Below are 26,306 nucleotides of genomic sequence, written 5' to 3' on the forward strand. Positions count from 1 at the left end.
GTTGGATTGGAAGAGTTGGCTGCACCTTTGTCCACCAATAAAATACTTACAACCCTCCATCCAAAGTAGCAAGGCACCATGGCACAGTGCCAAACAGTCATTTATACTTTTTTTTTTACAAATTAATTCAGACTTTGCAGGCTGTCAGCAGCTCTAAATATGCTCTTTTGTGTGTGTGTGTGTGTGTGTGTGTGTGTGTGTGTGTGTGTGTGTGTGTGTGTGTGTGTGTGTGTGTGTGTGTGTGTGTGTGTGTCTCTCCAGGCACATTGAGAGTACAGAAGCACTGAGGACAAGCTGACACCATTCCACCCTGTAAGGACATACAGTCATCAACTGGAGAGAATCAGTAACAACAACAACAACAACAACCCCCGGCATTAGCACGTAGAGTAATGCATGCTGTAATCTAACAGGATTTCACTATGTGAAAAAAGAAAAAAAAAAGTCTCCTCGCACCTTGCAGGTAGCAAGATGTGTCTAATTAGCGAGTGTGTGTGTTGTCCTGTAAACAAAAACTGTAATTAATTAATGAGTTCCCTCATGACTGCTAAGGAATGGCTTGCTGTGCTTTCTCCCCCAACTGTTCCATTGCAGCAGATCATTGTGTATATAAAATACTGTAAACACATGACCACGGGAACGCCCCGAAACAAAGCTGACAACATGTTCCCTATTAGTGACTTTGTACGATTGGCGCTAGTATTTTTCTTTTGTTTTATTTATTTATTTTGAATCATTTTTGCATGAAGTTGCACTCATGGATTTTTGGATTTAGGTACTGTACCATGCTATGCCAGCTCTCTGTGGGTTCATGATGACAGCTGGAGTGTCAGAATGTGTCTTGTCTCAGAATTCATGCTGAGTGTGTTTACTTTCACATTCATATTCTGAAGTTTGTTAAAAGTAGAATTCTGGATATGTTTCAGTTAATAATAGTTTGACATTTTGGGAACAACACATATTCGCCTACTTGCTGAGAGTAAGATGAGATCGATACCATTCTCATGTTTAAGTTACGCTGGACCCTGAAAGAAATGGTTAGCTTAGCTTAGCATAAAGACTGGAGACAGGAAGTCACAGCGCTCGGCTTGTTTGCTGTCTCACAGAGACTTAAATGATAACTGTATGCTAAATATGAACCACCAGCAGCCATATAGCTTAGCTTAGCATAAAGACTGGAAAAGGGGGAAACAGCTATCTTTGCTCTGTCTAAAAGGGGAAAAATACACCTACCAGCTCTTCTAAAGTTCACTATTTTATATCTTAGTTTATTTAGGGAGACAGTTGTGTTTCCATGTTAATATGATTTTTATGAATATGTGCAGGAATATTTGTTATTACAGTAGGAAGACGCACAATAACAACGTATCCCCGTTCAGACGGTAAACAAGATTGATAGCTGGCATCCAGAATACTGCGTGCATGTAAACACACACACACACACACACACACACACTGAGTCACATTCTGTACTGCTGCTACTGCGCTCTCAGTGAGCCACCCTTACAAATACGAGGGCTGTGCGATTAAGCGAAACCAAGGGGCTACAAACACAGAAATGAGCCTCATCGTTTCCTCCTCGTGAAAACTTAACTGAACACACCTGACTAGCTGGCGGCCTCCGTATTTAATTGTTTCAAGTGTAGGGAAGCACCTCAGGATGTTTAAATAGTGATGAATTAGGCGTTGAGTTTTAGTTGTGACTTACAAAATGAACACTTGTACAGTATGTGGGGATGTGAGGTCATAATAAGCAAGTAGGAAATGCTTTGATAGCTTTATTTAGTTAAAGGAATATTGAAAATGATTATGTGCAATGAAAGTAGGTGCTCAGGGACTGCAGAGCGGAAATATGGTGGTTAAAGTCAATGACGATTCAAAATGGAGGGTTTTATTCCAAAACATACACCCACTGTTATTCACGGTTAAAACTTGCTTGTGATACCTGTTGTGAGATTTAGTTGGAACTTCCTGAAGTAGTACATTTCACTCTCAGATCACCAGTCAATTTGTCTAATTTTTGGAATGAAACACTTTTATGAATATGTAGAGGAAAACAACAGCAATAGATTAAAAGCTGGGTATAGAATGTGATTATTAGGAGAGAAGTTGTTTTGAAGTGCTATTTGGTGAAGCATGTTGTTGGATTTAGTTTGTCTGTGTATGTGTGAATTTGTGTCTTTCACGGAAAAGCCAGGCGTGCAAGTCCGTCACAGAGGTAGCCGTCAACCAGAGAGGATGTTCATCTTAAATCAAAGTTACCTTTACATTTCTGTCTTCTGGTTCCATGTTTTTTTTTGTCCTTCAGGGTCGCCATTCAGCTCAAAAATGAGCAATATTTGTTTTTTAGTCAATGCAATGTGATGAAGGTCTGGGAGCAGTTTTATAGTAATATTTTCAGCTCTCAAAGGAAGTAAAATCGGACTGAATCGAACTGAAAAGCATGATGTTTTTGTTTTGAGATCTGTACAGTAAGCCTATCCTACAATATAAGCTGAGTATAAGGTTTCAACAACCTGTTACACTGTGTCAAGAAAAAGAACAAAAAGAGGCTCCTCTTCTATCGACATTTTAAATGTGATGTTTTTATTCAGTTCTCCGGTCTGCTCTTTGTTATTATTGTTTAGTGTTAGTGGAGTATAGTCAATGTAATGAGAATCACATGCACACTCGCGCTTGCATAGCCGCCCAAATATAAATGAACACGACGAAGGTGTAAAAGTTGAAGTACTGTCATTTAAACTTCTGTGACCACTGCTGTCAACATGTCCAAGGTCCAGATTTAAACTTAAAGAGTTACTGTCTTCCCCTTCATTCTAGCCAAGCATTTGAACTCTAAAGTTGATTTCCATTCTTTCAGTTTGTGCCTGTAGCTGTTCTGTAAAGTGCTGTACAAAGTAACCATTCAGCAAATAAGATGATCCATCAGCCTTTATGTCCGTGACTTTGTGGAATTTATTTATTTATTTAATGTGTTCTGGGGGAAAACTCATGCTCAGCCTTTACATTTGTGCCAAACTGTTTGCAGACATTGTGTGTCATACAACAGGTATATATCAAAGTATATCTGCATTAGTATGTTGTTGTTGCCCATAGTTTATTCACAGAATGCCTGGAGATGTTAATGGTTTCCACTGCTGGAAAAAAAACATTGAAGTGTTAATAAAGACAGACAACACATTCCAAATTTACTGATAGACTCACTGATGTCATTACAGTCAATGTGGAGGCAATACTGTACACCCTGTCAGAACAGCCCGGGGTAACACCAATAAAACACGGCCGGTCATACCGAGGTGCATACTTTGTGATCCTTCAATTGTTTGCAGAGAGACGGTGTGCAAAAAGGACGACCTCGTTCGACAAACGCTCCCCTGATGTTATTTATCTATGTACGTGTTCTGTACGGTTACGCTTCTGGTACACATTTGTTTCTCATGTTGATTTTACAAAACACTTTATGTCACAAAGCCACTGTCTTTTGTAAATAAATCAAATGTGAGATATATTAAAAAGATTTAAAATATGGCTTTGACGGGTCGTGTCGTGATTGTTGCCGTGGTTTTGATTCACCATCACTAAAGGTCCCTCTATTGTTACCAAACATATTTATTAGTGTTGGGAAACAACAAAGTATAATTTTGAGGTTCTTTGACTTTATATTAGCCTTTTCTTAACTTGCACTTTTTACCTATTACATGACAGCTACTAAACTACAGAATAGTATATATATAATATATACAAATACATTGTGTTGCATTATTGTCCAATAAGTATATAAGGTAGCAACATTCTGCTGCATAATAAATACTTTAAACAGTGTAAGAATATGTTGCTGATCATTTGTCTCTACTTTTAGTGTGTGGGATTTTTACTTGTAAAAGAGTATTTCTACATTGTTGCATTGATACTTTTACTTAAATAACTGAGTACTTCTTTATTGTTGGTTCCCCTGTCACCTTTTTTGTGGTCATTGTCTGGCCAGATTTGTAGAAATAAATGTTTGCCCCGGTCAGTCGGTGAGCTTGTCTGTAGCTGATGAAGACCTCGGCTCATATAATCTCTTTGTTGTTATAAATGCACTCAGAGTCTAGTTAAAGCTGTTTGTTTCTCATGAACACTGAGGTAAATACATGTCTTAACAACTCATCCGCTTCTTTTAAGACTTACTCCCAACAAGTCAGACAAAATAAAACAATGGCCTTTCCTGCTTCACCTACAAACCTAAATCAAAAGCTGTCCTATTTCGATAATGAGAAAAACTATACAGGTGAGACGAGGTTGAGACAGAGTTTCCACCAGCACACATGTAGGTCATGTGGCGTCGTCTTGCTAATGCTGAGGCTGCTGTCCTCAGATGAACCACTCAGTGCCATTGAAAGAGGAGACGCCACTGCTTCCACATCAGTGAACCACATCCGTCTGCTGCTCACACATTTCCTCTCTCTCTCTCCCTCTCTCTCTCTCTCTCTCTCTCTCTCTCCCTCTCTCTCTCTCTCTCTCTCTCTCCCTCCCTCTCTCTCTCTCTCTCTCCCTCCCTCCCTCTCTCTCTCTCTCCCTCCCTCTCTCTCTCTCTCTCTCTCCTCTCTCTCTCTCTCTCTCTCTCTCTCTCTCTCTCTCTCTCTCTCTCTCTCTCTCTCTCGTTGCGCTCAATCAGCCTCACAGCGAGCTGTTCTATGAGCCTTTAGCCTTCCTGCATCTGCAGCAGACAACCTCACTGTGTCTCCAACTAGTGGCCGCGTACGGTATCAAGTGTTGGTTGCAGCGGCAGGCTGCTGTAGAGTTAATGGAATGAATGTGATAAGAGATTTGATATCTTGTTCTAGCGGCACTCTAGGAAATGAAATACAGATGAGGATCCTGCTCAGAGGGTAAAATCTATGAGATGAGCGATATGCTTTTACATCCGTTTTGATATACAGACTTCAGCAGAGCTGAGCAAAGGCAAATGCTAGAAGCGCCTCAGATGAGGGGAGACATTTTTTTTACTAATACTATTTCAAAATATTAGCAAAAAAGAGCAGCATCATAACTACATGGCCTATTAAATAGGCCCTGTTTTCTGGGTTTTCATCACCAAAATGACACTAAAATCTTGCCCAGGGCACCAAATTAGTGGATTTAAGGTGTATTAGTACGGTGTCATTATGTTGTTTTTATACAGCTAAATTGTGCAAAAATCACCGCTATGGCGGTGTTTGCATCCCTCACTTTTATATGGTTTTCAACAGCTGCATTATTGCGATTTAGTTTTATGAAAGGAAACACACATGGATGGGACATGATTAAAGCCATGAGCTGTCTCTTCCTGCATGTTTCGTATTAGTTCATGGAAATAAAAAATTCCAGAGGTTTTACAAAGTCAAAGAATTTCCTGTCATACTAACTGTAACTCCACTGTTTTGGATTTGAATAATAACATGTTTTGGTTGATAGGCAGAAACACCAAAGTACAAGTCTGTCCATCTTGCTCACATATTGTTGTACTTTATGAATAATTTTTTCATGACACCATCTGAGCATTCTTGTTTCTTTATCGTTCTTAAATAAATCAGATTTATAAGACACAGCACACATTTTTACTTGTCATAGCACGGAAAGCACAGGTGTTACTTAGAACATCAATGAAGAAGCAACGCAATGCAGCAACTAACAATGTTGCACGGTAACACGGTTGTTTGATAGGTCAAAATGTCTGCTGTGAAAACGGTCACTTCAACCTGAGACAGTACAAGGGGACACTGTATTTTACCCTTAAACAGAATCTCAGAACAATAGTGAAGTATATAAAAAATAAGCAAATTTGATGATTTGTCAAAAGTGTAAAAATGGAACATGTAGAAGGATAGGAGTCAGTGTGGTGTAATAGTTGAGGTTTGTGCAACGGAATGTGCTGAGTATGGAAATGCAACCACATATACATAAAGCACTTTACCACACTGTACTCTATTTACTCAAAAGTACATAAACTGAGTATGTACACGGCAAGCGTGTACTGTTAGTGTGAGTATGTGTAGAGGCGCTGATGAATGAATGAATATGCATAACTGTAGAAAGCACGTTTCGCTTCACTAGGCCTCAAAGCTGGCCCGAGGCAGCAGCTAATTACATGGCTGCTTGGGGCCCCGCAGCCACCAGGGGGCCCATAAATGCAGCAAATTAAAAATGGGGAAGTCTCTTCAGGTTCCCGTGTTCATTTAGTCAACATGTGTATAAAATGACTTGATGTGTTGTACTTGTATGTTTTATGCACAGATTAAAGTGGTACTAAACACATTGTTTAACTCTTTCAGTTTTTCTAATTGTAGTGAATTGTATTGTAGTTTAATACATGTTCCCATATGCACCAAGATCATTTTCATCAAGTTTAATGTATACCCCATTTCAAATGCCACATGTGATAGCTTCCAATGTAATATGACAATATAATGGCAAAAATGTACAGTTCACTCTTGTATTTTCACACAGGTGACATGGACTGTTGTGACCATGAAGGGTGTGTGTGTGTGTGTGTGTGTGTGTGTGTGTGTGTGTGGGGGGGGGGGTTACTATATTCCTTATAGTGCCGTGGGCTAAGCAGGCCGAGGCTGGTGCTGCTTTGCCTCTACATGGGCACCTTAGCAGTAAAATCAACATAGACCACATCTCTCTAAGGGGGGGTGGTAATTACAAGAAAAAGGCCTAGTGTTTATTTTTGCCCTGAGGTCACATCAGAGGAGCCAGAGTTGCACTTGGGGCGCTGCTGGGCAACTCAAACGTCTCTCAGGTGTAACCTCAGTTTAAACATTAGGCATGGAAGTGTTCCAGTTGGGCACTAATGATTAAACCTTTTATCAAAATGTTGAGGCAACCCTGTGAACTAAGACGCATATTGCGTGATCAATATCTGTTTGTTGTCAATTATTGTTATATCCTCGTTTTAATGTCTCTTTCTTTAATGTCACTGTACTACCTCAAATAAAGATAGCATTGCTCCCAAAATACAAAAATAAAAAAGATGAATAAATATGTTTTTTTCATTCCTCTGCACACTGAAGTGAGCGGGCAGTCTTTAGGACCCTGTGGCAGCCGGCAGACCGTCTGCAGGCCCCTGCAGTGAGAGCGGTGCATCTGGAGGAGAGCTGGCCGGCTGGGGAGGTGGAGGACGGGGAGAGAAGAGGAAGGAGGCTCCGGGAGCAAGCGAGACAAAAAAGGTCAGGCCTGGGACTCGGGGGGGAAAAAAAAATCGGGTTACCGATCACACAGTGATTCACCCATTTTAATCCGTTTTAACCCGGCACTGCTCACCGCGCAGGAAGGGTAACCTTCATGTGAAACAAAAAAACGTGAGAGCCCTGAGAGCGGAAGGCGCTCGAAGGAAACGGGGAAATAAGCGATTTAAAGGTTTTGCTTTTTGCAGATGTGCTGATTGGACATTGCGATGTGCACTTGAACTTGACCTAATTTACAGCACAGAACCGGATCCACTGCTCCTGATAACATTGGCCTCTTTAAAGAGAATAAAGAATAACGGGGATTTGTACTTGTAGTGGCCGTGGCCTGTATAAGAGCCCCAGTCCCCCGGATCATATTGCATACTTCCCCTGCTGTGAAGACCTCTGAAACTTTGAGATGTTAATGCGCAGCCTAATTGAATGATACACACAAGTCAGCCGGTCGCAGTAATGTCAGCGTATGGCCTAGTGGTGGCTTCATGTGCGTGGAAATGCGGTGACATTAAACGCCAGTGTGGCCCAATAATACATTATTTTCAGGTTTTTGCATGAGATTATTTTTCAGGATCAAATCAGCCCATTAGACCTTTTTTAAATGAATCAGAACCGGCCGTCATCAATATTGACCTCAACCCGAAAAGGAAATTAAACATATCCCAGGGCTATATGAATGAAGACATATGAGATTATTTTTTTTCTCTTTTGCACATTTCCACGAGTCTTACTGTGGCTCCGCTGTGTGCGCATGGCTGACTGCTATAGTGTAACTTTAACCACTTTAGGTGAGATGAGACATCATAAAAACAAGAGAATCATCCTGGATTTATTTTTTGCAGCTTTATTCAGGTTATTGGGCAAACATCAGCAGCCATTTAATGTACACCCATACACCCATGTGGTGTGAAAGGCCCTATAGGTGGTAGAAGCCATACAGTAACCTATAGAAGCCTGTGAGGTTCCTACACGTGACCTGCACTCAGCAAAAGAAAGCTGATGCTAAAAAAAACACTTTATGACAGATGATGTAAATTTAACCAAACTGATTTGAGGGAAAGTGCACAAAATGTGTCACTGCAGCATGAAAGCATCACATCAATCATTCTAAATAAAGTGTATCTAATGAACATGTTGACTTTTCCTTCTTTTATCTTCCAGGAGAGCGGAGAGAAGAGGGATCATCTGTCATTTCTTTTTTTTTTTAAGTTTCTTTGAGTTTATTTTGCCCCATCATCGACACCCCCCCCCTCCCCCCCATTATCAGGTATCACCCATAAGCCCCGTGAGACTGTCGACAATGCCGTCCAACACTGTCACCAACACCAACACCACTGCGTTCAAAGGCTCAGACCATGCGGATTCACCTGGAAACAGAATGGTAAGAGACGCGTGTTGAACATAAAAGTGAGCCTCAGAGACTATGTTGCTAAATGACCCGGGATCTCTCAACTTTATAGCTCGGGGCTTCATAGAGTTCATTCGGTCGTATTTTGGCTTTTTGAATGACTCGAGCTAAGCTGTTGATTAATATTGAATTTGAGTCTCCATCTGTGACAAATGCAATTTTTTTGAAAGCTCTCAATCGCACCAGATTTAAAAGGAGATTAGTTTCTCATGGGATTATCCGGCAATTTACAGTGTGCCTTTTAATATTTCCCTAAAATATCTGTAAAGAGTACATGTCTGCATGTGTTTGGTAAAGTACAGTTTGTTAATGTTTTTACTTTGGTGTTACATTGATGGTGGTTTGTACGGTCATTTCAGTTCAAAGCCGATTATAAACACCCCCCAATTTTATGAATGGAGTTAATTGATCTGTCGAGCTGATTGATGCCTTTTGATCTTAAGACTGACTGGAGTCGCATCAATTCCTCCTTGTTCATCAAAGAAAAAGTCAGATTTTCACAGAAGAATCCAACAGTATGTGAAGTGCCACGTCACCTTTCATGATGCAGACGGGCTCATTGTTAGAGTCTAGTGTGTAGCTGCAGCATCACTGATGCTCCCGGGAGGCAGCGGCAGCAGCATCACTGAGGAGGCTGTGGAGAGATGCAGCTGTATTATGTGACATTCGCTGCTGTAATGGTGGTTGGTAGTGACGTGGGCGTTGGCTGGTGTAGGTTGAGCTGGAGCTGGAATGGGGGGGGGGGTCTGTCCTCTTCCCACTACGTTCCCATTACACAGTACTGCCCTTAGTCTTGTTGCCTGGCAACAGACATTGCCTTAAATAACTGCCAGACGGAAAAAAAAGAGCAGAGATATTGACGAGGTAGTAGGGTTCACTCGAGGCAACAACAAATCATATTTCAGGCTTTTCCAGGGTCGTTTTTTTTCTCTCTCGTCAGAAGATGATCGGGTGAAGCTGTGTGTGAAGATGGCATTTTGTTTTCCATTCAGTGTGTCTGAGATCTCTGGTTGGTGTTTGTAGGCTGTTCCTGCAGCGCCAGCAAAGCACCACTGAATTGTGTCATCCATGTAAGTGGTTCCCAAATGAGCCTGCACACCGGGCAGCATTCAAAACGTGCTATTATCTATGCAAATTCTGCCGCCCTGTAAGGGGGAAGAAAAAAAACGAAGCACCAGGCTCTCTACTAGTAATGAACCGGCAAAACACATCCTCTCAGAGAAGCATCAAAATCTACATTTAAAATCACCATTCAAAGGCTCAGCGGTAAACTCAGTATTTTTTGGTTCATCTTCCCAGCAACATTTATCAATTATAATCTTGTGCCCATGAATCACAGCGTCAGCTACTCTGATCACATCCATCTCTTTATGCAAATCAGTTCATCACCCTGGGACACGAGTAGTTGATGGATTTATTCCATTTTAGCAGCAAACACTCTCAGGACGTAACACGGCCTGACCCGTTTATTAAAGTCCTCCATCTTTTAAGTTGTTTAGAGTCTGTAAGAGTCTGTGCGAGCTTCAGTCCAGTTTTTTAAGAATGATTTTATGGCATTTTTGCCTTTACCGGTTAATTGATGGAGAAAAAAAGCAGAGCGAGAAGATGATGAGACGTCATCTGTGGCCGGTGTTACAACGTATACTGTGACCCGTCAGATTGTGTGACCTGATCAAGAATTTCTGTTTTTGTATTTTTGGCATGTCACAGTATGTATTTTTAGTAGTTCAAGTATTTAAGAGATATATACCGTTACATGACTTCTTGCATAGAACATTACATAGGGAACATGGACATTTCTGTCTTCTGTCCCTGTCTTTAAATCTTAAAAAACAATAGAAAAGTCCTAGTCCTTAAAGCACAATCTAACATCTACCGTTCTAAAACAACAGGGCAAACTGCCTGCGGATGAAGATCGTGTGATAAGATTTAACACTCTTGAGCGGCTACTTAATGGACCTTGTATTCTCAACTGTTGTTTTCAGGGTTTGAAATATAGTTTTTAGATGTTTGGATGCAAGGTGCGAAACTTAAATGAACGTATATACATGTTTAAAACACACCACTCATTGCTCCGTGGCCTGGAAAGTACAGTTTTTGTTATCATGTTATAATGTAATCTCACACTCAAAATCTAGTTGCAACTAGTTTTGAGATGATGTTCTAGCCCAGGAAGACAAAATAACTGCAGATATGCAGTGTAGTGTAGTTTGCTTCTTCTTGTATTGCACCTGTCCCTGGTCTCCTCCACCTTTCTTCTGTAATCAAGTCACTGAATTGTGCTGCTGTATCCATTATGCAAAGACAAAGTCATCTTACGGTTATACCACGGTCATGTTATACCTCGCCACAGTGCCTGAGATTACAATTAAAGCACCTCACAAGTCAGCAGAGGAACTCTGCAGAATGCCTGACAGTGCAGAGAGCTCATTTATCTTTGAGGGGAATCTCACATTCAACACTGAAGGAATTTAATAAGGACCCAGCCCTCCAACCCCCCCACCGCAGCTGTCAGGAATGGCCTTGCAATCTCATTTGCATTCAGACCTGGTGCTGGTGGTCCTATTCAGTCAATATTGAAACTCAAAGCATCTACATTAGGATCATTTTTCTCCCATAAACTCCTGGGGCACTTGGTGGTGGCGAACATGGGGCTTTGTTCACGGTTTTATTAATCAAAGGGAAATTACAGCAGGGTACGGTGGGGGCCGGTCGACGTCTTTGTAATGGTGTCAAGAGGGGATTGTCTGCGGAAGGTCAGCGCTGCGTCCATGGAGCTGTCACTTCAGCCTAGTTCAAAGGAACGTGCCATTCACTTTCTATCTGGCTCATTGTCCACTCAGCCAAAAGACACTCAAGGAGCCACAGCAGTCCCCCGCCAAATGTTCAAGTGTTTCAGTGTGGTGCAGTTTTCTGAGTGTCCTGCAGGTCTAGTGTCACTCCTGCTGCACCTTTGGCTGAGGTGAAACCACCACTTAGCGTACTGCATGCAGTCTTTCAAAACCTGGAAAGGTGCTTATGTGCATCCGGGCCTGAAATGTAAATGGGACATTCCCATAGGTAACGGCTCCGTTACTCCGATTAGTGTCGTCTACTGAGTCTAAATGTTGATGTGTTGTTTTTTTGTGTTGACAGGGTGAAAGCACAATACTGGACATGGACCTGATGAAGGAGGAGAAGTCGGCTAAAAGTAGTGCCTCTTGTAAAGTTGGCAAACCTGGAAGAAAGCGCAAGCAGTTTCCAGTGAGTGTTGATGACATTTTACTTCTACATCCATCCACGCATACTTGTTTTACAGTGATCCGTTCTATTATTAGAATATATATTTATATATATTAGCTAAATATTGCTCACAGTCAAAATGAGACATTAGCTACTTTTTAAAAAGGAATAAAACAGCACATTTGTTTCATTTAGTTTGCTCACTAGTGCTTTTTGTGAAGAAATTCCAAAACTGTCTATGAATCGGAAGAGAGTCGATGCCTTTTAAGGAATTTCCATCCCTTTAAGAATTCCTTTAGCTGCGGTCATAGTGAAGAGTTTGTGTGTCCCGTGCTGGTCTTAATGGGTTTAGGCTGGCTTATGCTTGATAAGTTCATAAAAAAAATGTCATTAAGTCACATTTTAAGGCAGCTGTTCCAAATATCCACACTTGTGGGGTGAAAGTCCTGCTGTTATGGAGAAGGGCAAGACGCTAATAATCTTTTAAATATGGGGATACGTGCACATATTTTCAGACGGTATTCTAAAGTATTCATTGTGTTGCACTTATTTGTACACATGTAAAGCAACAAAACAGCTAACCCAATCACTGCAAGAAGTGGGTGTGAATGTCGGATTGCAGAAATGATTGGACACGGGAGGTTGTTTCAGATGCTGTTGGAACAACCGATGAGCATTTCCACTGGAGGACAGCGGTAGTATCCTTCAAACAGAGAGCTCGCTGGAGCGTCAAACAGCTTTTAGTGATTCAAGAGATGGAAACAGATTTCAGAAAAATTTCTCTTGTTGTTGAAAGAATTTTAGAATTTTTAAACTCCGCACAAGATGACAACTATCAATAGCCTCAGTATGAAAATAAAGGTGTTGTTTCAGTTTTCATAAACACCACCTGTACTACGTTGTTCTCGTGCATAAACATTGAAAAGTTAGCTCCACACACACACACCACAACAACACCATTTGTAATCTATTTGTGAATTCTTAAAAGCCCTGATTTAATAATGACTCTTGGGCCAACATGTATCTGGGTATTTATTTTTTTTTCTGAGAAATTATCATTTACATAAACATTAGCTTTCAAATCATGTTAATTAATTCTCACAGTGTGATTCAACAGATATTGTAGGTTAGGGAGGAATATGCCGGTTTGTGAAGAGTAGTGCTGCCATTTACAGATAAAGAAACTCGATACTCAGAATCAGAGCGTCTCAGCGAGTGTTTTCACAGCTGTGGGGGATTGACCACATGTGCAAGTCACACAGGTGTTTTGTTGTTGATGTTAGTCTTCTCTAAATTAATGTACATGAAAACTTAATATGCTGTCTAAAGGGCATTTCTTTCTGTTTGTGCTGATTAATAAATGTCAGGTAAAGCTGCTGAATAGCTGTTAATGGTGATATATCACAAGCCTCAAGACACAGAAAACACGGACGAGGTCACATTAGATTCTCAATAGAAAAATGAATGCTTGTGAAGATGGCAACCAAAGTAAAGCATTTATTCATTTTACACATTAACTGACCTTGCTGCTCTTTACTATTATGGTTATAGGCTGTGACATTTAACGCCTTCAGCTAATGGGATGTTAATGGGATGCAGCTGGTGTGTGGCATGTCTCTGCATTAAATCTGCACTTAATACATAATTGCTGATCAATAAGTAAATATATTTAAATATGTGCAGATAAAACATGTTTCAGGGCAGTGAATGACACAACACAAGTGCATCTGCTTCTCTCTTTACGTGATGAATCTTTTGGTCATTATTTAATCATCCCACCTTTCATTACAACCAAATAGTCGAGTGAAATCCTAAAATTATAAATGTCATCAGAGACTATAGCAACCTGCCAGCAGTCTCACAGATATACATATACATTTGCTATTTCAAGAATTGTTTAATTCATCTTTTTTGTCTTCACCAACTCCCGAGGTAAATATCTGGCTCTTATAGTTGCTAAATGCTCCACTATGGTCACCAGCTAGTCGCTAACTTTGTCTGTCTGCTGTTTGGTGCTGAGCAGAAAGCGTACGGTGGGTTCATCAGACGAGTGACGAAGCTGGATTTTGGAGGTTGAGGGTCATAAAACCAACACAACGACCTGAAAGACGCTAAAACGGCCCCTAGAGGAGGAGGGGAACTGCATAGTTGGATGATATGATCTGTGGGTTTGTCAATACAAGTGATGTCACATTATACTCAGTCATTGATCCATTGAAAAGTATGGATCAATGCAGCTTTAACAGCTTATTAAACACATTATGTGTTGAACTCATTGTATGTGAGCTGTGATGCTGCAGCAGTAAGATAGATTAGGTAGCCAGTGTTTTATTTTGACCGTTTGTCTGAGCGGCCTGATTTACTGACTGTGACCTCTGACCTCTGGCAGGGGCCACATGTAGTTCACTGGGTCACTTATCTGTTGCGTAATTCTTTTAGCAGCAGTTGTGTGTACTGTTTGTGTCTGTTTGCTGAAGCCCACACACACACACACACACACACAGACACACACAAACTCTCAGCAATCTATTTTTTTTCTATTAATATTAACGGTGGATTTGTTGTTTTCATTCATCGTGTCAAACAGATTTACTGGAGCGCCTGGAACTGTTATTTCTCGGTTACTGCAATGATGGAGTCATTTAGAGTCTTGCGGCCTGCGAGGAATGCTTAAAAAAACAACTTTGACTTGACGATGTAGCTTTGTTTTACAATACAGTTTGGCTTTCACTTCAATTTGCATTGGATTTATTACACAGACGTTTTATAGGTCTCTGGGTCACATTAGAGCTGGCTTTAAATTGTGTTTTCTTATTCAATCTGCGAGAATGAGATTACATTTGCCCTTTCAGCTTCAAACACAGGATCTTTGTGTTTGTTAAATATCATCTGCTGAAAGACAGACGCCTCCGGAGGCCTTGTTGTCGCCTGCCTTAAATGCAGACTGCTGTACCTACATCTACCGGAGATGAAAGCTTCGGCGCTGCTCTCATCAGTGTTGACAGTCTGATCTCACAAGACATGCTCCACTTTCTGCCCCCAGTAACCCAGTAATGGGATTGTCTGAGAAAGTGTGTTTTTATGGCTAATTTTAGGCAGGAGCAGACACCGTCACATTTCTTCAAACTTGAAACAAATCTGTTCTAGGTCTTCCAAGACAGTTGCTTCTTTCTTTTGTGTGAGGCGAGGTGTGAGAACTGCCATTGTAACTTAAACCGCAGCTGTTACAATGGCAGTAACTCTCTTTGAATTTACTCCTCTGCGTAGAATGAAATAGTTTCACTGGGCGTTTCAAAGTGGATGGAGTGAAAACCCTCTTTGTTGTCAAACAGCCAACATTCTTGACATATTTCCGTGCTGCTGTAATCACGAATGCGCGACCATAGGAAGCTCGGTGGTGTACCTGATGAACTTTAATGTAATCCCTCCCTCATTTGCACGTTAATAACTGTACAGCAGATTTACTGGCACAGCTTTGAAGTTTACAACTCTAGTTTAACAGAGCTGAATGGGAAATGTCATAATTCACTGGCTAATAACTTTCGACGTTGAGCTGCATGTTTGATTCTGTCCAGATAGAGCCGAGAGGGTTTCAGAGAAGAAATTAAGCTTATCTAATATGAAATAGATGAATGCTTTAATTCATATTTCATGTCAAATAGCCCATTTAGCCAACAGAGCCTGAGGAGGGCTTATCCTCAGTCTGATAGTGCCAGCTGTTTTATTGTTGCTCACTGCGATGACCTTTTCTCAAGCATGCTGGATGATTTGTTGTATTTCCTGAAAGGTTTTGTTTATTGCGGAGCCAGCTACAGTGTATCCAGTGATACGGCATAACTGCTGACAGGCTCAACACTGTTGTACAACTTCAGAACATCAAATTGTTAACATGCTGCTACGGCAACAACAACCTCGAGAGCTGATAGATTGCCAGGATGTTAACATTTCAACCTCCTCCTTCCCCTGCCTGCAGGTCGAGAGCTGTGGCTCTCTCAAAGGCACTGTGGGTGTGGGCAACAGCTACACTGGAGTGGGTAGGCCGTCCATGGCACAGGTCCACAACGGAGACACGGGCGGGCACAGAGACAGGACGTCCGACGCCTGCTTCCCCAAACAGGAGAAAAGGGAAGTGGAGAACGGGATCCCCAGAGACCCTTCCTCTTGCCGGGTAGAGGACAGCTCTCAGGGTCAGAGCCGAAGTCCGTCCCCGGAGAACGGATTCCTGCTCAGCCGGGAGGACCAGGACTCCGAGAAAGACAAGGACGACGGCTCGACGACGCCGTGCAAGAAACGAGGGAGGCGGAAACTGGAGCGCCCGACGAAATGTGAGTCTTTTTTTGGCTTCTGCTTGTTTGGCTCGGCTATCTTTTGATCTGCTCTCTGTGGGGGAAGTCATGTGAATGTGACTAGTACGTGATGTTGACTGAAGAACTGTAAATGGATGTCAGACTGAGTGGGTCTGTGCAGCTCAACACAGTGAGCGTGGCACCCACACTGCCAGGATTAAGAACACAGAGGTTAAATGTGTTGCACTCATACTGCTGCAAGGATGGAAAAGCACAAGTAAATATTAGTAAATCCTAATCTTTTTGTTTATATCTATACCTATATTAATCTTAAACGTATTATACAGAATGGTATACATGATATATTTCACTACTTTTTGAATGACTCAGTGTGGCTTACCAACGTGCACAACCAGTTTGAATGTGCAGCGTGCACCATTTGACCAAAATAAGCTATATGATGGAGAAACAGGCAATGAAAAAAGTACCATGTATACCACACTGTCACTAACTGCACTCCCTGAATAAATATCAAATTTATCGATAAACAAAAAAGCAATTTCTGGCTATGATTGGCCAGTCTGTGTTTGAGGGCGGGGCTTAGCTAAGGGTCAATTGTGGAGATAGTTTGAGTTAATCACAATGTGTCATTTGAATAAAATAGAAGAAAGAAAGATGGAAAAATATCAAAACATACACACACCACATAACAGCGATTACAATATGAACACTCAGCGTAATAGATTATAATGAATTAAAAGTGAAGAAAGAAAACACCGAAGAAAAAAGATGAAACACTTTCCAATCAGACAAAAACACACAAGTGCAGGTTTTGTGCCTTTTGATTGTAACTACCTAAAACTATTGAAGGAGTGATTAATTATGTGTAGCGTTGAAACAACCAGCTCATTAATTGATTTAGTCTGTTGACAGAAAATCAATCTGTAACTGAAAATGTCACCCGAGGGCTTCAGTAATCCATGACGGGAGTTTTCCACTATTTTCACGAGTCAGTGGGGCGCGCTCACGTGCACAAACATGCACTAAAAGCAAAGAGCGGAGAAGCTCTGATAACAACACACACAGAGGGAGAGTGACTTCAGTCTTTGCTCAGGTAGACATTACTCCTCTGTCTCTTTACACAGTAAAGAGTTCTTTGCTGCTATGTAAGTGCTTTGAATATCATATAGAAACATGATGTGTATGCAGATCATATAAAGCAGACTTGTCCGTTGTCAGGGAACATTAATAGTAGTTATCAAACAATGTCAATTGTATTTATTTATTTTTAGAAATAACCAGTTAAAATGCTTTGCTCCTACATAACTGAATCTGCAGCAGCCAAAGTGCAGCAGCAGATCACCTGAGCAGATAAAGATGATATAAATCAGTTGTTGGGAGAGAGAGTGGTGCTGACAGCTAGTTTTTAGTCCTAGATGGAGATTAACAATATCACTTAGCTGCCCCTCCACTCTCTGCTTTTAGTCCTCCCCTCTCTCTCTCTCTCCCCCCGTCTATCTGTCTGTCTGTCTCTCTCTATCTCTGTCTATCTGTGTGTCTCTCTCTCTGTCTGTCTCTCTCTCTCCATTTGTCTCTCTGTCTCTCTCTCTCCATTTGTCTCTCTCTGTCTGTCTGTCTCTCTCTGTCTGTCTTTGTTTGTCTCTCTCTGTCTGTCTGTCTCTATCTATGTCTCTCTGGCTGTCTCTCTATTTATGTCTCTCTGTCTGCCTGTCTGTCTGTCTGTCTCTCTCTATCTATCTATGTCTCTCTGTTTGTCTGTCTCTCTATCTACATCTCTCTGTCTCTGTCTGTCTGTCTATCTTGCTCTATCCGTCCATCCGTCCCCCTCTCTCTCTCTCCCTCTCCCTCTCACTCTCTCTCTCTCTCTCTCTCTCCCTCTCTCCCTCTCCCTCTCTCTCTCTCTCTCTCTCTCTCTCTCTCTCTCTCTCTCTCTCTCTCTCTCTCTCTCAGCCACGTGTCTCTCCTGCTGCTCTCTCTCTCTCAGAGACACCGGCTATGACCTTGATGAGGAGTAAATAAAGCCCGGGGAGGAGCGGCCCGTCTCCTGGTAACGGGTCTCTGTTGGGAGCTGGCTGCTCTCTGTTGTGGCCAGGTGGATGGCGTCGTGCCCAGAACTCTTTACAAACCGAGACTGCACTCTGCATTCACCTGATCTGTGCGTCTAGGATCTGTTACTTCACTTTGAAGCACACATCTAGGATAACCGCGTTAGCTCAGGTCTGCATCTCTGCTCCCTAATCTGTGCTCAGCTTTAGTAGGATAGGACAGAAATCTTAATCTGCGTAAACATTATGTTATAAAGGTCCTCCATATGACATTCAGAGCACTTGTATAGCAGTAAACAACTATTTTTCTTTGTCAAGATATAGTGGAGTAATATCTGAGCAAAGAATGAAGTCACTCTCTCTCTGTGTGTGTGTTGTAGTCCGAGCCTCTCCGTGCACTTTAAGAGCATGTTCGTGCATGTGAGCGTGCACCACTGGCTAGCTCATAGCCAACGTAAAACAACTGTTTTCATAATCGATTAATCAGCTGAAAAAGTCTGAGAAAATACCAAGCGGAGAGGGTCTAACCTCGTCATAGACGCTATTAAGTTGCATCATGGGGAGTGGAGAGAACTTCAAGTTTCTATACTACGTGGTGTTTTTGATCACAAAGGAGCTTCAACGTGATTATGCAGTTGAAGTTGTCACTTCTTCTTAAAAAGGTGACCATAAAAAGAGAAGAAGACACACAAAATTACACAAGATCATCTGCACTGTCCTCCGTATTTGACCACTATTAATAAACCCTGTGTAGTAGAAATACGTAGGGAACGACAGATGCAAATGTAAAACAAGACAGATAGCAGCGCGGTTAGCTCCCAGCTAGCCTCTCGTATTTAGACTAACTCCAACTCACCCGACTAGCAGTAAAAAAACAACGCATTCCTTGTGACTCTCACAGATAGTCTTGAAGAAACCACCATCATACTGACTGACAGGCTTCACAGCATCGAAGCTTGACCACATGTTTACCATCTCAATTGCAGCAGCAGCTACAATAAATAATTCTTTTCTCATTACCTCTCTGACTGATCCCTCTCTAAACACAGTGGCACTATTAACCCTCAACATGTCACCCAGTTTGTTACAAAATGCTGTTTTCATCATACTATATCAGGGTCATACAGGAAGTGTCTTTTACATGCAACAAACGGACGCCTGCTTGGAATCAACAGAAAGAGGAACTAAGATGTCAGCATTAGTAGTTTCAGCCACAAAGAAGAAAAGACTAGATTAAAGGTCTGCGTGGGGTCTGCAGGTCCCTCAAGACCTGCAGCAGACGTTAGTGACATGCTTTTTTTTTTCTTTTTTTCAAGGCTGCGGGCAGTTGCAGTCACGTTGCAATGTGCGAACTTAGTCCGTAAAATGGATCGTTTGTTGTTTGCATGCCGCACACACACAAATTTGCTGTTTGCCGTCGGTTTGTGAGTAATATCTGATGCCTGATGAGACATTGAAACAACATCTATAGGATCAAAATAATCTGGAGGATTAAGAATATAAAAGGCATACTGTACAGGCTATTGGGCAGACTTGGTGCAAAGCATTATGGGAGCAGACTGGAGCAAAAAGTGGCAGGAGGGGGCATGTGAAACACAAACTTATGATTTAGATTACCTCAACAAAAGGTGCCCACAGTACTGCCCAGAGTTTTTAAGTACAAAAAAACACCATGTTCCACCTGCATAATGTCTTGATTTACTTCAAATGTACTAAACAGTATACATGCAGGGAGATATTACTAAACACGTTTAAAAAGAGGGTGTGTGGGTATATTAATCTCAGAGAGGCGAGTCCTTGGTGGGGGGCAATGAGGTGGATCGATAGTCCGCTAAACAGGCTGTATGTTATCCATCTGGAGGGCACAGGAAGGATTTGAGCTGGAGGGGAACTGAGCTCCAGCAATTTGAGAGCTGGACGCCGCTCAAACTGGCAAAGGTATACTCTCTGTGGGCAACATTAGCCAGCTCCCCTCACAAACCCAGTGACCTCGGCAGCCCGCACCGCCCCACACATTTGTTATATAGTCACTTATTCCTGGTAAGGACGAGGAGAGAGGAGAGAGGGATGGGAAGAAGGAAAAAAAAAAAAAGAGCAAAGGAGGAGGGAGGAGCGGGGGGGGGGGGGGGGCTACACATGGAACCAACTTGGAGAGGCTGCTAAGAGAGCGGACTATTGTTTGGACTGGTCGGTCTGTAGGGTGCTTCACCGACGAGCCGGTGTCGGCTGTGCAGGCTGATGTCTTTTAAAAGTTGTCCCGAGCCTCTCAGGGCTCGAGTGTTATGATAGTGTTTGGGCTTCGACTCAGCAGATAGTCGTGTTTACTCAGGCGGTGCCGTCACGCTAATTTAAGGCACAGCTGCTTGAATGATGTGACACTCCGCCGGTGTCACATCACCGGAGTCTCGGCACTTGAAACATTTGCTCACATTGAAATTTGACATCGTGAAGTTAATACCAGATAATCTGAGCTTCTGCGATGGCACTGATTTTGGCTTCCTTATCTGTTTTTCTGAATCATGAATCCTGACTCAGTGTCTCAGTGTTTCAGTTGGGTTGTTTCCACGCTCCCTGGCTAACCCCACACTGCTCCGCTAAACACAGGAAAACAATGCTGGTAAAGAATGAATAACATGCCCTCGTTGTTGTTGTAGACCACCACATCTTAAATCATGGCCAAGTTAGTGGGAAGTCCCAACTGGAGCTTTTATTGTGTTTAAGATATTTTTATTAGACTGCGGTTTCAGTGCCCGTTTGACTAAATATTTGCTATATTTGATGCCCTTAACCTGCTGCCTCTTCTGGTTTTGCAACTTCCTCTGAATATAAGGGCATTTTCTTTGCCGTGGAAAATATTTGTCTTTCTAATAAACTGCTTTAAGTATTCAATAATTCTGTATCCTTACAATATGTCATTGTTGGAAGAAGTATTTAGGTTCTTTAAAGTAGGAATACTGCAATTAAAAAAAATACTCCAAATATAGGTAAAAGTCCCACATGAAATGTTTTACTGAAGTAAAAGTGCAGAATGTATGGAAGTATCGCAAGTAAAACAACTTTATCATTAGAGCTGAATCTGCATCGTACTGTGTATGTATATACCCGAGATGGGGACTCGAGTCCGCGACTTGGACTCGGGTTGCACTTACGTTGCACACAGTGACTTGAAACTTGACTTGAGATTGATTCTTGTTCTATTGATCTATTAATTAAAATCTAAGAGTGCTCTCAATGTTGTTTAATTTTTACCCGTGGTAGGCTATCGTAAATGGTACGCTAATGGTGAAAGAGTGATGATAAAATACCACGCATTTTAATAAAGATGTATCTGGTCGTGGTAAAGCTAATTTTCACTACATTTTATGCTCTTAGTGAGTAATTAAAGCTCATATCCATCATATTTTACAAGCTGATCATACATTTTAAAAGAATTGTATAAACATATAAACTATAGCTGACAAATATAATGTGGTAAAATCTTCAATCATTTAATAATTTCCTAGAACTATAGAAGTAGCAGATGGTAGAACTGAAGTACAAGTCGTTAAACAATCCCACCTCAAGCTCAGTGTAGCAGCAGTTTCAATCTTATCACATGATCTTCATCAGCAGAAGGACATTTTGGTTTAAAGTAAGAAATCTGAACTTTTCCATGACACCCGAGTGAACTCCATCTGCCGAGGAAGATCATGTGCGATGATCGAAAGCTCCAGAATAGCTACTAAATGGACAGTAAATGATGTAGACTCTACCACTATTCTCTCTTCCAAATAGGAGACAAATACCAGCTTCTGCATCTCTCCACCATCCAGTTTACAATGCACATAACTCAACTGCAGCAAGAAGAGACAAGATAAATCTTTTTATTATTATTTATCCCGGGGGAAACTGCTGTGCGGCGGTTGCAATACAAAGTTGAAGGACTGCAAATATAAAGGGTGTAATATAAGAATAACAATAAGGTGCAAATCAGGAATATATACGATCTATCAATGCCAAATTCAGGTTAACGGTATGGATCATAAAAATATGACCAGGTTAACGTTAATAGATGTACTGTATGAACTCTGAAGTATAGGTAGTGTAAGAGGACATGGTTAATACAGAATGATCATGATCCATGTGTCCATGGTATTGCTCTTTATGCTCCGTTATTGCACATTAGAGCCTCATGTCTTGATCTTGTTGAGGCTGTGGAGACTGGCAGGCAGACTGTATACAGTACGGCCTCAGAGTCACAGTCAAGTGAATCAGAATGCTGTTGACCTTTGTGGCGCTTTGTCAACTCCGTGGGAGTGGCCACGCTTTATAGCAACCAGCTGTGTGTCTCTTAAAAGGGGGGATATAAGGTCAGAAGTGTGATGTTTGCCAAAATAAACCCGCACTCACCATAACCTGGGCAGCCACTACAAACCTGCTGGGTTGCATCAAACCTTCACCTGGCACCCGATCGCACAAGCTCCCCCGTCTTTATAAGGGATTTTAAACTCTGAGCACGCTTCAGGAGTTTCCCTAAACCAGTATCTCTTAGTTTTATTAATGTGACTTTAATTTGATCAAACACATAGTTAATGGGATGATGTGGAGGGCGAACTGAATTTGAGTTAATAAATGTGTCGTGGGTTATTGATGAATGCAAGGCCACTTCAGTTTAACACAGACTCTCCTATGAATGATTCAGGCCCTCCATTGTGTCGCTGTCTTCTCTCTAGATGTGGAGCACAAGGAGGAGGACAGGCGTGCTGCAGTCAAGACCGAGGTAAGATTTCTGCTCAGTCTTTTTTTTTTGTCCTCTGGCTGGTGTAACTCTCGAGGTGTCTTTCACACTTGCAAGGACTGTAGCTTCCTTTTTAGGGGCGGATCACCTTTCTTGTCACAAACCTCTGCTTGCCAGCATGATGGATAGTCGTGGTGCAGCTTAAATATAACTAGAAAAAGGACAGTTTTGTTGCAGAAACACTGACTATAACTGGATTTTCCACCTGACTCCATCATGCTGGTATGTTATAAATACACCAACCCATCCGGCAACATTGTAGGTCAAGTTGTATGCTTGATGAGGGGAGGTTTACGTGTTGTTTTGCATGACTATACCTGGGCAGGACATTGTTTGACATCTTGGGAAATACACTTTTTTTGCAGAAGATTTTAGACAGTTAGCGTAGCTTAGCATAAAGACTGGAAATAGGAGAAAACAGCTAGCCTGGCTTTGTCATAAGACAGATACATATGTTCTCTTTAAAAAGGAACTGTTCCACATCTTGAGAAATAAGCTCATTTGCTTTCTTGTCGAGTTAGATGCCAGTCTCATATTTGTCACAGCTGGCGCCTGTCAGCTTATTTTAACATAAAGACTGGGAACAGAGGGAAACGGCAGCTCTGCCCACACTAATAAATGCCTTATATCATTACAAAAAAACATCTACTATTCTTCTCATCTAACTCTCAGCAAGAAAGAGAATTTAGAAGCCCTTTTTCCTGCGTATTGTTAATTAACTTGTTGACACCTACTCTCCCACAAGGAGCTTGTACCGAAAGTAAACTTTGTCTGCACCACTGCTAGACTAGAAGCTTAGTTATTTCTTCAAGGTCCAGAGTAGTTCTCTTGCCTTTGGACTTGTGAAAGAAATGGTACCTAATGGTGAATAGATTTGAAATATCAAATACACTTGGGAACTTGTGAAATCAGTTGGTGCTGGTGACCCAGAGACTGTTGCCAGTAATTAGACACTGTGGCATCACTTCTTGCTGCCCGACCAATCACAAGCTGATGGCACCATACGGCACACCAACATGTGAGTCAACATCTTTTTAGAAATTAGACAACCCCATGGCCTCAACCACAAATGACTCACTTGTTAACCAGTCTCAATGGCTTTAGTGACAGACTGGAAGCACAGATTTATTACAGATCTGGATGCTTTCTTTTGAGAGAAAAAGAAAGAATCAAAAAAAAGTAGCTAACTTTTTTTTTTTTTTTTTTTTTTTTTTTTTAACACCTTAAACAGGCAGGTCGAGGCAGGAGGGGAGTTGGTTGGGAGATCAGCCTTCGTCAGAGGCCCATGCCCAGAATAACCTTCCAGGCTGGTGACCCTTATTACATTAGCAAGAGGACCAGAGAGGAATGGCTGGCCAAGTGGAAGATGGAGGTGAGTACCCCAGCTCTGTCCCAGCCACCGTAGATTACAAAGATCAGGCGTGGAATAAAGCTGCCAGGGCCAAAGATAGGGCTTGTGGTGCATTAAACGGCCAAGTGTATTTGATGGGTCATTTGATATCTCATGAAGGTACCATTTATTTCAGTAGACTTCCAGGGCCTTGGGCTCAGTTCGCTCCTGCACTTCCTGACTTTGTTCTTGCCTATTGTATTCGTTCAGGAAACTGTGACCTGTGCTATGAAAATGTTAATGTAAATTAAGCTTTGCACCTGCTTTTTTCTTCCAATTTCTTCCAATGTTGCAATAATAAAAAGAAACGGCAGTTGACAAAACAATCACACTACAAGTTCCATTTAGTGGCCATCTTGGAGCTTTCAGCTACTAAATGGACCTCACCTCGTGGTGAGATCGTTCTGTCAACTTTCCAACGTCAAGAACACAAGAAGTCCTTGAGGTATTCAGAGAAATAGAAATATGACAACTGAGCAAACCTTATCTACCCGTGAAGATGTTGTGATTCGATGGAAAACTACTAAATTATGGACCTTACTTTGTCAACAAACTGGTATTTTTTTTTACGGCACACAGGAAGGCTCACTTAATGTTGTCCTAATGCCGCATGATGTTAAATACTTACTAAGTCATGTAAAATATGACTCCTGGCAGTGATGTGATGTAGTGCAACTTCATCTGTAACATAACGAGGAGTCCCCGTAGTATCAACGTGGGGTCTTCCATGTCTTCTGCCCCCCCCCCCGCTCTATTCTGGTGAGGGCTCGGAGAGTGGCCATAAAAATGTCTCCAGGGAGGAAATATTGCCAATTTAGCAGGACATGCTAGGGTCCGACAAGTGAAATGTTGTGATATACGAGGCAAGTAGGAAATATACGTCTACCAAACAGAGGTGGATCTTCTTCACCAAGTCGCTCTACAAGGCTGAGATTTAAGGGGATTTACAAGATGCAAATTCGTAATATGTTTTCCCCCTTTTTTCCCCCCATCTAGCGTATTGCAAGCTTTGATCTGATTTGCACAAAGACTGATTTGTTTTGGCATCATATCCTTCCTCCTGAGGAGTAACATGATGCACATCTTTTAGTTTTAGTTCTGCTCTTGACACAGAGCGTTGCTGTTGCATGTTTCTGCAGCAGGGAGGACATGGTGGCTGAAAGGGTTACTGCCGTCTTGCACTTCTCCAGGATCTCTCTCTCTCTTTCTCTCTCTCTCTCTCTCTTTTTTCATGTGCCTTGTGTTACAGTGGACTTCTCCGTCTCTCCCTCTCCGTTTCCCTCCCCCATTCTTCTCCTGACCCCTCCCCCAGCTATGGAAATGAACTCTGTGCTATGGATATGAGGGTGAAGATGAGGTTTGCAGCAAATTTCCAGCCCTGCTTGCAAGACAGCCTCTTGGCTCGCTGCCAACATTTTGCAAGTCCTCTCTAGCCAACCAGAATTCCTGTCGGCAATCACCTGACCCTGAATTCCCAGACAAAGAAATGTTCATGCTTTCTTTTTTTAAGCGATCTCTTCTACCCTGAGAGTGGGGGTGAAAAAAACTCAAGCCCCACACTGGATTATGAGGGTTGCGCGCTGGTGTGTATGGGTATGTGCACTGCATTGTTTGTTTGCTAACATGGAGGGATAGTGTGCATGTCTGATTAGCCTGCTTACAGCGAGGGGAATATGCTGACTTCAGGTATTTCCATAAGAATTGCCGTGGACCATCTGCTCTGCACGGCTTAAAGGGAAACCGTCTCTTTAAAAAAAGGAAGAGTGAGCAGGCTTTAGCCGTGTTTGGGAAAAAGTTGCTCGCGTGAAAAAAGTTTTCCCCCTTGGGGTGAATATGTGCTGAAGCTATTTCCTGTTTCATAGCAGCGCCTAGAAATGTCAGAGTAGCTTCAATTCATTTTAGGACGGATATATTTACCTTTAGGAATTTTGCTGTTTTGTGAGAGCCAC

At 41.9% G+C, this 26,306-nt stretch overlaps 2 protein-coding genes across 9 annotated transcripts in view; both read left to right on the forward strand.

Annotated features, from left to right (window-relative positions):
* The window catches only part of dtnbb (dystrobrevin, beta b), a 32,406-nt gene extending 28,878 nt beyond the window's left edge, over nt 1-3,528 (forward strand). For all 5 annotated transcript variants that reach the window (XM_068721505.1, XM_068721507.1, XM_068721508.1 and 2 more), the window contains one exon: nt 262-3,528. In XM_068721505.1, coding sequence (XP_068577606.1) covers nt 262-287 — 26 coding nt within the window. In that variant the 3' untranslated portion in view covers nt 288-3,528. The remainder of the gene's footprint in view (nt 1-261) is intronic.
* A 3,596-nt stretch (nt 3,529-7,124) lies between these two features.
* LOC137880253 (DNA (cytosine-5)-methyltransferase 3A-like) overlaps nt 7,125-26,306 on the forward strand; it is a 37,764-nt gene continuing 18,582 nt past the window's right edge. For 2 of the 4 annotated variants that reach the window (XM_068721515.1, XM_068721516.1), the window contains exons 1-6: nt 7,125-7,193; nt 8,370-8,589; nt 11,752-11,859; nt 15,812-16,163; nt 22,903-22,949; nt 24,199-24,339. In XM_068721515.1, the coding sequence (XP_068577616.1) occupies nt 8,509-8,589; nt 11,752-11,859; nt 15,812-16,163; nt 22,903-22,949; nt 24,199-24,339 (729 nt within the window). In that variant the 5' untranslated portion in view covers nt 7,125-7,193; nt 8,370-8,508. The remainder of the gene's footprint in view (nt 7,194-8,369; nt 8,590-11,751; nt 11,860-15,811; nt 16,164-22,902; nt 22,950-24,198; nt 24,340-26,306) is intronic. The other 2 variants (XM_068721517.1, XM_068721518.1) reach the window with 1 other exon arrangement.

The sequence above is a fragment of the Cebidichthys violaceus genome, unplaced genomic scaffold (assembly GCF_023349555.1).
Source record: "Cebidichthys violaceus isolate CVI_PGR_0920_01 unplaced genomic scaffold, fCebVio1.0.p SCAF_28, whole genome shotgun sequence".
NCBI classification, from domain to species: domain Eukaryota; kingdom Metazoa; phylum Chordata; class Actinopteri; order Perciformes; family Stichaeidae; genus Cebidichthys; species Cebidichthys violaceus.